This window comes from Hemitrygon akajei, chromosome 20 (assembly GCF_048418815.1).
Source record: "Hemitrygon akajei chromosome 20, sHemAka1.3, whole genome shotgun sequence".
Classification (NCBI taxonomy): Eukaryota; Metazoa; Chordata; class Chondrichthyes; order Myliobatiformes; family Dasyatidae; genus Hemitrygon; species Hemitrygon akajei.
In genome coordinates, this window is record NC_133143.1 from 15,380,629 (window position 1) to 15,393,310 (window position 12,682).

At 38.6% G+C, this 12,682-nt stretch overlaps 1 protein-coding gene across 3 annotated transcripts in view; it reads left to right on the forward strand.

Annotated features, from left to right (window-relative positions):
- The first annotated feature begins 2,442 nt into the window (after positions 1-2,442).
- LOC140713952 (androgen-dependent TFPI-regulating protein-like) overlaps positions 2,443-12,682 on the forward strand; it is an 80,614-nt gene continuing 70,374 nt past the window's right edge. For all 3 annotated transcript variants that reach the window (XM_073024645.1, XM_073024647.1, XM_073024648.1), the window contains exon 1: positions 2,443-2,600. In XM_073024645.1, the coding sequence (XP_072880746.1) occupies positions 2,445-2,600 (156 nt within the window). In that variant the 5' untranslated portion in view covers positions 2,443-2,444. The remainder of the gene's footprint in view (positions 2,601-12,682) is intronic.

Here is a 12,682-nt window from a genome sequence, read left to right on the forward strand (position 1 = left end):
CCAAAATGTTAACATCAACATCTAACAAAGAAATCGGCCTATATGAAGAACACTCTGTTGGATCTTTACCTTTTTTAGCTAAAAGAATAATACATGCCTCATTAAATGATGGTGGCAATTTACCATGTTTAAATGAGTCAGATAGAACTAACAGTAACTGAGATCAGAGTAGTGAGGAAAATTATTTATAAAATTCTGCAGAGAACCCATCAGGTCCAGGAGATTTGCCCGACTGCAGTACAGAAATGGTAGAGGATATTTTTTCTAATGATAATAGCTCATTGAGTTTAGCTTTAAAGTCAGAGAAGAGAAAAGGAATATTCAGACTACAGTCGGCCCTCCTTATCCATGGGAGATTGGTTCCGGGACCCCTCGTGGATACCAAAATTCGCGGATGCTCAAGTCCCTTATTCAACCTGTTTCAATGCGGTGGACCTTAGGACCCAGCAGAGCCCCAAACCTTATTTAACTTGTCTCAGTGCGGTGGACATTCGGACCCGGCGGCAGAGATCTGAATCCGCAGTGTTGCTGTTCACGAAAATAATCACAATCACAATTGAAAATAAAGAGGAAATAATAAAGTGATTGGAAAGAGGTGAAAAACCATCGGTCATTGGAAAAGCATTAGGCTATAGTCGGTCAATGATCGGAACAATTTTAAAGGATAAAGTGAGAAAGGCCATGCCCCGATGAAAGCTACAATTATTACTAAGCAACGCAGTGGTTTAATTATTGGGTTTTGTGGTTTTGGGTTTGTGATCCTTCACATCAACCCAGCACGGTGGAGAGTACGCTTGGAAGTGGTCTGTTCCGAGTCCCGAGAACTTCTGTTCCCCGAGCCCGGCGCTGAACCATATGTTCTTAATTGTTTTATATGCATAGAAAGGTAAAATATATATTATATACTAAGGCAAACGTTTGACTAACTGATGCTAAATAATACCGGATATACCTGTTCTGACTTACTTAGTAAGAGAACTTCCGATTTTTTTCAATCTCGATTCACAATAACCCACACACATCTTCCTGTATACTTTAAATCATCTCTAGATTACTTATAATACCTAATACAATGTAAATGCTGTGTAAAATGGTTGTTATACTGCATTGTTTAGGGAATAATGACAAGAAAAAAGTCTGCACATGCTCGAACAACAAGTATTTAATAATGGTCAACAGAAAAATTATCATTTAAAGATTCAGAGGTATAAAGTTGAGAATAATAATTCTTAAATGAGTCATTTATTTCAGAATGATTTGAAGTAATATTCCCATTTTCCATTCGAATCTTTGTAGTACGTTGTTTAGCTTTAGAGTGTCTTAATTGGTTAACTAAGGACTAGCTGGATTTATCACCATGAATATAAAATCGGCTCTTGCTTTCAAGAAGTTGACGTTCAACTGGTTGGGTGGAGATAAGGTCAAACTTAGTTTGAAGTTCTACTCGCTTCTTGTACAGTTCAGGATTTTTAGTCTGGGCATATAGTTGGTCTATTACTTTAATCTGACTGATCAAATCTAATCGCTCTGAATGTGCCTTTCTTTTAAGATTCGCTGCGTCCAAAATTATTTGACCCCTCAGATACGCTTTCATAGCATCCCAGACAATCTGGGATGAGATTTCAGATGATGTATTAGTGTTTAAGAAAAAAGTAATCTGGTCCTTCATAAATTTTACAGAATCATCATCCGATAACAAGGTCAGATTAAAATGCTGATGTTTATTCATTTGAGGAAGACCAGGTAAATTTATAGACAAGGTAACTGGGGCATGATCCAAAATCAATATACTCTGATAATCACAAGAGTGAACTGATGGAATCAGCTGATTATCGATAAAAATTAATCAATTCTAGTAAAAGTACAGTGGACATGTGAAAAAAAGGAGTAGGATGGAATAAACACCACACATCAGAGATACCATAGTTAGAAAGGAAAGAATGAATAGATAGAGCAGATATACCAAGTGTTAAGTAATTGTTATTCAACTTCCACAGTAGAGTGACGATGTTAGTAAAAACACTACTACGTGTGTGGAAACATTGCATAAATGGCACCGAATGAATATTAGCAAACAATGTGTGCTTTGTAGGATATATCCACTATTAGCAAACAATGAGCCCTTTGAATATTACATCCACTTTATATTACACAACTACCAAACTGAAATGCTATTGATCAGTCTATTTATGATTGCCTTGCAATTGTGTTCATTCTTCATGGGTTAATTATTCTGATTTTATTTAACAACTACTCAGAAAAACAGGAGATGGGAACGTGTTGAAAATAAGGCATTTTCTTTTTGCAAATTTTATAAGCCATTTGATCTTTTTTAAAATTGCCATGTGCAACTCACCCCATTCCTCATGAGAAGTGGTACCATCCAATGAGATTATCTGATTAGTGTAAAGCTCCCTAGTTTAACCTCAGCCATAGGGACAAATATGGCTTCACCGGTCATTTCTGCAGTCTATCATATCACATCTTTTGTGTGGTATCTTCTTCTCATTTACTTGCTTCTTAACACTCGGTATGACCGTGCACCTGCAGGAGTGTTCATATATGCTGGGCAGTGGAAATATCTTACATTCCTAAATTTAGTAAGTGATTCTTTGTCTTTACATAATTGTATTAAACAAATGTTCATGAAATGAGCAGGGAAACAATGTGGTGGTTTACAGGTTCTAAGTGTTGTGAATAAACATTCTATAAACCTTCATTCTAGCATGTGAATTTTTGCCTGCTAAAGAATCATGTTGAGAATTTCGGTATAGAAACCCGGGAGTTTACGGCTATTAAGTTTATCATACTGAACTATGTTTTCATAAATGATGTTTAAGCTAGTTAATATTAAGATTTGGAGAGGTCAAATGCAAGAGGAATGTAGGACCCTTGGGATAAACCAAGGGAGTTTGGGGTGAAGCAGCACAGCTTCTTGAAATTAACAGCGCAAGTGGATATAGTATAAAGGCAGCAGAAGGATTGTATCTCTTCATTAGTCAAGGCATTGAATGCAAATTTCAGAAAGTTATTTTGCAGCTATATAAAACTTTTGTTAGGCCACATTGGAGTACTGTTTGCAGTAATGGTTGCCATGCTGTAGGAAGGATGTGGAAACTTGCAGAAGAGGTTCAGAGCAATGTTGCTTGGATTCACATGTATTATCTATAAGGACAGATTGAATACATTTGGATCACTTTCTCCAAATCCAGAGATTTGGATTGCTTTCTTCAGAGTATTGGAAGCTAAGGGCTGATCTGATAGAAGTATATAAAATTATGAGAGTCATAGACAAAATAAATACAGTCTTTTCCCCAGTGTGCAAATGACAAATACAAGGGGATACAGGTTTAAGGTGAGATGGGAAAAATTTTAAAGAGATTTGTGAAGCATAATTTTTATACAGAGGATGGTAGATGCCTAGAATATGATGTTCAGCAAGATGTTAAAAACATTTAGACAGGCACTTAACCACGTAGGGAATAAAGGGACTACGTGCAGGCAGCTGGGATTAGTTTAATTTGAAATCATGATTAGGCTAGGGTTAAATAATTAGATCATTGGGCTGGAGGGCTGGAAGGACCTGTTCTGCACTGTATCTCTAAATAAATAAATCTGAAAAAAAGAATTGGAAATGCTAGAATCACTCAGCAGATCAGATAGCATTTAAGGGGAAGAAAAACACAAGCTTCAGGTTCTGTAACCTTACAAATTACTATGGTGGGGAATTTGTCAGGAATCAGGTGAAAAGAGACAGGAGGGAAATTGTGGGTTTATTTTCAAGAAAGCAACATAACCTTGCTTGCTGAATGCTTTATCACAAAATATTTTATCCAATAATTCTGTAATGGCAGGAACAACAATGTTAAGTGTAATTTGTGAATACCTTAGAAATCATCATCTGATGTCTTGCAGTTATCCTTGTTTTTAATAATCACTTATAATTTAAATATTTTCTATTGACTTAAATATCCAGTAGGGATTATTATAGGATCTAATCAATGAACAAATAAACTACTGCCACACATACTCATCAAACTCTTTATTCAGTCCAATTTCCTGTCTTACAGCTCACTCATTTGGAGCAGAGGGAATCTGTAACATGGTGGTAATCCTAGTGGATTAGCAGTCAGTAGCCTGATCTGATTACTTGAAGTACATAAGATGGTTACAACAAAAATGAAACATCTGGTTCTACATTCTACAGCATATATGTCAAACTCAAGGCCCGCGGGCCAAATCCGGCCTGCGGTGGAATTATCTTTGGCCCACGAGATAATATCTAATTACTATTAAAGCTGGCCCCAGTAATCGAAGCGCCTATGGCGTATGATATGGCTAATGCTGAGTTTATTCAGGTACCAGGTTTTCAGGGTTTTTAGTGTTTATTCGGCAGTCTTGCTCGGCAGTCTTCTTCATAAGAAACGGAATTTGTAAAGTGAAACACTTTGTCGTTATAGCAGAGACTGAGACACATGAGACCAGGCTGAAAAAACAGAGGCAACGAAAGCTGCGTTCGCACGCGTCCGACTGATCCGGCCCGCATGAAGCTGCATTTTGCTCAATCCGGCCCGTGACCTAAAATGAGTTTGACACCCCTGTTCTACAGAGAAGAACATCTGCTGTTCTTATACACATTAGTTTATATGTCACTCCAGACCTGCTAATGTGTTGACTCTTAATTGTCTTCTCAGTCCAGAGACAAATTAGAAGTGGATGGTAAGTGCTGGCATTGCCAGAAGTATCTGCATCCCATAAATAAGTACATTTCAAACTAGTATACATTAAGTATTTAGGTGAACTTCTCACTTCAGTTTACTGATTTCAGGATAGTCGGAGGGTCAGGAGTTTCCAGAAATGGCAAGAATAATGAGTGCCTAATTCTGCTTATAGACTTTATGGCCTTAACTAAAACAGAAATGAAACCACTGCATCCATAGTTAAGATGTGTATGGCTGCACTACTGTCATGAAGATTGAATAATTAATATTGAATAGTCCACGGGAACTGATCACTAAACTCTTGATCATAACATGCTAAATTGTATGTTATGTGTTTTCCATTGCAAGGCATTGAAGGCTGTGACGGTTAATAACTTGTGAGGGTTCATGGATTTAAAGAACCCCATTTAAGATATCTGGGATCTATGTTCTTCTGTATCAACCAATTTTTGTGAATATTTATTTAGACTTTACTGATAAACAGTTAACTTGGTTGGAAATGTATTTTATTGCCCACCTCTTCACCTGAGTCATTCCAGACTACTTCAAAGAGCATTTGAGGGCTAAGCGTGCTAGGAGATCTAGAATCCTATTTTGACAAGATCAAATGAGGATGGCAGATTACAGACTTTAAGCAGTCTCAAGATGAAAGGAACAGGTTGTCTGACAAGGATAGGTTAGGTAGATTGGACTTGTACTGTTGGAGTTTAGAAGAGCGAGAGAGATTTGATTGAAGCATAAATGATACTGGGGGATCTTTACAGGGTGGATAAGAAGAGGAACTCCTGGCACTCATCCTTGCAAGCGGAACAAGTGCTACACCTGTTCCTACACTTCCTCCTCACTACTGTTCAGGGCCCCAAACAGTCCTTCCAAACGAGGTGACACTTCACCTTTGTGTCTATTGGGGTCATATACTGTGTCCGGTGTTCCCAGTGTGACCGCCTATATATCAGTGAGACCCAACGTAGATTGGGAGACCCCTTCATCAAGCATCTATACTCTGTCCGCCAGAAATAGCAGGATCTCCTAGTGGCCATTTTAATTCAACTTCCCATTCCAGTTCCGATATGTCAATCCATTGCCCTTCTCTACTGTCATGATGAGGCCACATTCAAGTTGGAGGAACAACACCTTATATTCTGTCTGGGTAGACTCCAACCTGATGGTGTGAACATTGTTTTTTGAATTTCCAGTAATGCTCACCCCACCCCCCCCCCCCTTCACCTGTCCCCATCCCCTTTTCCCTCTCTCACCTTATCTTCTTGCCTGCCCATCACCTCCCTCTGGTGCTCCTCCCTTGCCTCTTCTTTCTTCCATGGCCTCTGTCCATGGAATATTAGATTTCCCCCTTCTGCAGCCCTGTATCTCTTTCACAACTCAACTTCACCCCTCTCCATGTAAGTTTCACCTATTACTTTGTTTCTCCCTCCTCTCCACCCACTTTCTTACTCTGACCTCATCTTTTTTTCTCCTGTCCTGATGAATGGTCTCAGCCTGAAACATTGACTGTACTCTTTTCCATAAATGCTGCCTGGCCTGCTGAGTTCCTCCAGCATTTTGTATGTGTTGCTTGGATTTCCAGCTTCTGCAGATTTTTTCTTGTTTGTGCAAAGAACCTGAGTGGAAAGGGAGTACAGGACCATGGTCCCAGAAGGTGGAAAGGGAGCATCGTAAAAATGCTTACACAGGACTCACACAGTGCATATAGGGCACTGAGCAGTTCAGCAGGACTGTGGAATCTCGGAATACAGATCAATAATTCCTTGAAATTGGTATCACAGGTAAATAAGGTATGAAAGAGAGCTTTTGGCACATTGGACTTCATAAATCAAAGTATTGAGTAAAGATATTGGTATGTTATGTTGAAGTTGTACAAGACATTGGTGAGGCCTAATTAGAACCATTGTGTGCAGTTCTGGTTACCCATCTACAGTAAAGATATCAATAAGATTAAAAGAGTACACAGAAAATTTACAAGGATGTTGATGTACTTACGGACCTGAATTATTCAAAAAAGTTGAATAGATTAGAATTTTATTCCGTTGAGCATAGTAGATTAAGGGGAGATTTGATAGAGGTATTCAAAATTATGAGTAGTATAGGATAGCAGGCTTTTTCCACTGAGGTTGGATGAGAATAGAACTAGAGGTTATGGGTTAACAATGAAAGGTGAAATATTTACGGGGCACTTCAAGGGGAACTTTTTCACTCAGAAGGTGGTGAGGGTGTGGAATGAGCTGCCAGTGCAAGTAGTGGATGAGGGTTTGATTTCAACATTTAATAGAAGTTTGGATAAGTACATGGATGGGAGGGATATGGAAGTCTATGGTCCAGGTGCAGGTCACTGAGATTAGGTGGAATAATATCTTGGATGGGCTGAAGGATCTGTTTCTGTGCTGAAGTGCTCTATGACTCTATGATTGCTTGCTGAGAAAGATGAATTCTGAAAGAATTTCTGAATTCTCTGACGGCAGATGGTCAAGAGTTTTCTGTAGATAGGGATACAGAGAGATCAGTCATAATCTTATTAAATGTCATAAACTTCAGGGGCCAAGTAACCTTTTCCTCTCTCTGAAATCTATTTTAAATGATGAGCAGCAATGAGAAGAAAATGGAGTATCTTCCAATATTAACACCAGCAGTGTTCCTTGTTTGTAAAAGTTTGTAAAACAAACTTTTAAATGGCAGCCACTACTTATTTAATTTAATTTAACTATATATATATACACTTGTACTTCTGTAGAACACAAGAGCAAGGATGTGATGCTGAGGCTTTATAAGGCACTGGTGAGGCCTCACTTGGAGTATTGTATACAGTTTTGTGGCCCTCATCTTAGATAAGATGTGCTGGTATTGGATAGGGTCCAGAGGAGATTCACAAGGATGATTCCAAGAATGAAAGGGTTATATGCGAGGAAAGTTTGATGGCTCTGTACTAGCTGACATTCAGAAAGATGAGGGGGATCTCATTGAAACCTTTTGAATGTTGAAAGGCCTAGACAGAGTAGATGTGGAAAAGATGTTTCCCATGGTGGAGAGTCTAGGACAAGAGGGCGCAGCCTCAGGATAGAGGAACGCCCTTTCAAAACAGAGATGTGGAGAAAATTCTTTAGCCAAAGGTGGTGAATTTGTGGAATTTGTTGCCACATGCAGCTGTGGAGGCATTAAAGGTTACAGGCAGAAGGCTGGGAACTGGGGTTGAGGAAGAGATAAAAAAAGGATCAGCCATGATTGAATGGTGGAGCAGACTCAATGGGCCAGATGGCCTAATTCTGCTCTGTCTTATGGTCTTATGAACTTATACACTTCTTACTGTAATTCACAGTTATTATTATGTATTGCAATGTACTGCTGCCAAATAACAGCAGGAAACAAAACCAGTAAAATAAAAATCACAATGAAGGTGTTCCCAGGAGATACAAACAATAATCTCAGAATTTGTCCAAATCATTCAGTTTATGGAGTGACTAACCATCATGTGTCTCTGCTGATTCAAGTAGGTTTATTTCTTCACATGATGCCTTCAGGTAACTATCATACACACTGTGATAGTACACGCCAGTCAGTTTTTTTCCAAATATAAATAGTAATATCCAGGCTATCTTTATTGAGGGATCTGTGCAAAAACAGGACACTTTTATGAACTTACCTAAATAAGCAAAATAGGCATCAGGTTGGGTTTCAGGTGTATAAGGAAAATTAAAGTAGGTTACAATACTTATAGAAAGTCATATAAGGGGCATGTAAAAGCTATTGGATGGCTTTATTATGCATACATTGTATCAGATGGAGATTCTTTGGTTACATACTGACATTGGAATGGAGGTAGAGCAGGTGGAAGTTGTTAGAGTTAATTGGCTTAAAGGCAGCAATTACAGTTCTATAATTTAGATAGGCACTCAAATTATAAGGCATACAAATTGTTACCAGTTTCTTTGTGAACATGATTTTTTTGGGGAGAAGTGGGCATTTATTGGGTGCGAAATAATTCAAAAGCATCAGATGAGCATAAGGACACTGAATTTAGAATAACTTTGGAAGCAAGTCAAGCCAACTGGAATATGCATGATTGTTCAGAAGACACGGTGGAGTGGTGAGTATTGTAGAAAGCATCATTCAAGCATCAAGTAATGAAGCGGTGATTACTGGCTTAATTGCTAGCTGGATATTGAAAGGTGGACAGAATTCCTTCAGGAATTCAGTTTCCATCTTTGTGTGTTGGGTAAGTTCTAAATATTGTTTAAATCTTCTAATGTAGACAACCGTTACTGAATGGATCAAGTTTAATCATGATCTCATATGTTGTGAAGGTAAAACATGACACATTTAAAATAAGATCTGTGCAGATTTTATTACAATGGCTCAGTATCACCATGGTTTATTATGACAATTTATAAACCCTTTGAATGGAGTAATCTCATAGAATTATACTGCCTGGGAATTCGTCTAAATTCCAGTGAATACAGGCCCAAGCTGCTAAACGCTCCTCATATGTTAACCTTTTCATTCTTGAAATCATCCTCGTGAACCCCCACATTCCAAAGATTTATGGGTCAGTAGGTTAATTGGCCACATTGGTGTAATTTGGTGGTGTGGGCTTATTGGACCAGAGGAGCCTGTTACTGTGCTGCATTTATTAGTAAAGTAGAGAGGATCCTCATGTCCATGCCAGATCCCAGCAGAACAACCCCATCAGTGCACTCCCCACTGTCCATATTCCCATCTTTCTCTGCACCTTGTATTCTCACATGTCCATCAGCTCCATTTTCATTCCTACTTCCTGAGCACGTAATCCATTTTGGTACGAAATGAGACTTGTTATTAGAGGAGGTAAACAGCAGCTAGGACATTAAATCAAATGCCCATCCAAATGAATACTAATAGCCCCAGAGAATTCAAAAAAGGGCAAATGACCTGGACCATGTTTATGGCTCAACTAATGTCTAAATCTGTACTTTTGTTTCACTACTGTTTCTGGGACCTTGCCATGGTCAACTTAGTTACTGTGATCCCTATATTACATTACAGCCATGATTTCAAATCAAATGTCCATATTTGTTGTGAAATGCTGTTCAGAAGTTATAAAGGGTGTTTCATTAATTTAAGTATTTTCTCTGAATTTAGTCTTCCAGAAAAGGATGAAATTTAACAGATTAGGGTATAAGTTACAGAATTCTGTAAATTACTAGTGTGAAATGGGAGCAAGGAAGACATGGATCCAAGCTGGTATTTCCTTTTAGTTTTTTCCAGGAGTTTCAATGGAAAATAATGAAACTAATGAGATATAGTATCACCTTCACATTCTCCATTCAGTGTAGCTGGAACTATATCAGAGTAAGTTCTAGTGGTTCCTTTTTAAAGGCATTGTATGTATCTAGCTCCTTTATACTCTGCCAAACATCTCTGAAATACTATGTTCCTTCCAACTGCACTTCCAGTAAGCATGGGAACACATAATCTGTTTTGTTACTGCAAACTTAATTCTGCTTTCTCAGTTCAATTAACTGTTTGTCCTTGTCCAATCACTCCAAGCTTAACACAGAATCTGAGACACCTGATTGCTGATTTCTCCTTTTATGCATGATGGGAGATTTGGGGCGGGGGAGTATAAGTTTATATTTGGATAAGCTTATGCATTCATCTTTAATTTTGGAGTGGGATGCAGAAAAATGTGTTCTCACAAAGAACACACACTCCATAAGATTATACTTTTTATGATTATTGTTGTTAACTCACGCCCTTTCCCCATACACTTATCTAATGAGGCTCAGATCCTAGTTTGCTGACCTTGCTCTTACTAAACTAATCATCATCTAATTGCCATGCTGATTTTCATTCAAATTTCAAAGTAAAATTGATCAGAGTACATACATCACCAAATATAACCCTGAGATTCTTTTATCTGTGTGCATACTTAGCAAATCTTAGAACAGTAACTGTAGAACACTGTCTATAGAACAGTAACTGTAAACAGGATCAATGAACAACAAACCATGCAAATGCAGCTGTAAATAAATAGCAATAAATAATGAGAGCATGAAATAACACAATTAAGAGTCCTTAAGGTGAGACCATCAGTTGTGAGAACATCAGAAATAGAATGAGTAGTTAGCCTCTTTTGTTCAAGAGCATGATGGTTGAGGTGTAGTAACTGTTCATGAACCTGGTGGTTCAAGTCCTGAGGAGCTTGTACCTGATGGTGGCAGTGAGAAAAGAGCATGGCCTGGGTGGTGAGGATCTTTGATAATGGTTATCATTGTAAAATACTTCCTTTCCTCAGATTATACTTTTCTTGTACTATACTTGTACTTTTCTTCTTGAAAAGTACAGTCCTTAATTCCACAAATTACTAGCCTGTCTGAAAATTCCATTTCTGATCCAGAGTGTATGAACATGTCACTGCCTCCCAAATTGAGGCCCTGTTTTACTTCATGTTCTATTCTCTCCAATCAGGTTTCCAACCACAGATCACATCTTTCTCCTCATATTCCTCCTTACATTCTTTGATATTGTATATTGAATCATATAAAGCCATTTTCCTACTGGTTATCTCAAGATTTGAGACTGTCCTTTCATCTTGACTATTGGATTATAGACAGACTATATCCACCAGTAGCTTCTATGTTTCTGGGATCCCCAAGGAATAATCCAGTCCTCTTCTCTTCTCTATCTAAATTAGTTCCTAATCTTTTTTATGCCATGGACCAATACCATTAAGCAAGGGGTCCATGGACCTCAGTTTGGGAACCCCCAATCTAGATCCTGCCCATACAAACATATAGGACCAGTATATGTCATGTAGGACTTTCCTCACAATCCCACAATGCTGAAATGCCTAACAGAAGTTGAGGGACCTTGGTACTGGGATCATCGTAGGTATAAGGGCAAATTGGCAGAGGAAGACCAACTACCTAACAGACCTAAATTGCTCCCACAATCCCAGACCAAATGTCACGTGCAGGCATTGCCCTGCTAGGCACAAGACCTGGGCCTGACCTGCAGCAGTTGAAATGACCTGATATCTGGAGAGAATTGTGTTTTTGACAGGTAGTCAGCTTCTAGATGTCTCCTGAAGACATCTCTATGTCTTCTATGTCTGTGCACCAGCTTTGTCCAAGTCTCACAGCTCACTTCACAGTTTGCACACCCTGTCAGCTATTCAACACCAACTCAACATGCATTACACATTAATACACTTATCTCTTTCACATATAGACGAAGGAGGATGTTACAGTAAGTGCCAGCCTCCTCTGGGGTATAGAATAGCAGGTGCATTCCTTTTAAAGATTCTGGCCCACACTGCTGGTTGGCAGCCATGTTTTGGTGCCAAGATTTGGATATTTAAAGAGCACCTGCGCTCAAGTTTGGGTCTCAACTGTGAGCCCAACTCCGGTTTAGTCGACAATTGCGTTTAGGATTTCTTCCTTGTTTGGATTCTCATCTATCATCCAATTTCGAACCCTATTCTCATCTCAGTCTTGAAATCATGTCTTGATTCTAGTCTTGACTATTGATCACTTGGGTCTTTACCATCCTTGTTAGGAGATTGGGGATATGATGGTAGGTGGTAATAAAAGCAGTACCAGACAAAAATAAAATTAGCATGGCAGCATGTTGACAGTATTATCTTACCTACTGGAGGAGATAGATACAGTCATAATTATAACAGAAACTGTGGAGGAGAGGTGGTGGGGCTGATATCTTGGAAGTATGTGTATGTGTAGTTCTCTACCTCATTTCAAATCAGTTCATTGTCTATTATGATTTACAAGCTGCCCGTACTCATTTTTCCTTTCTACCCTTGCCCTTCTGAAAGGTTACACAACCAAATTGTAAGCCTTTTGTTTTTGGTCAAGTAGTATTCATTCAGATCTAGTTCCATCCACTTTGCTGTTTTGACTTCTTAAAAATGTTTTAACATATGTTAACCTGGCGCATGGCCAAGTGTTTAAGGCTTT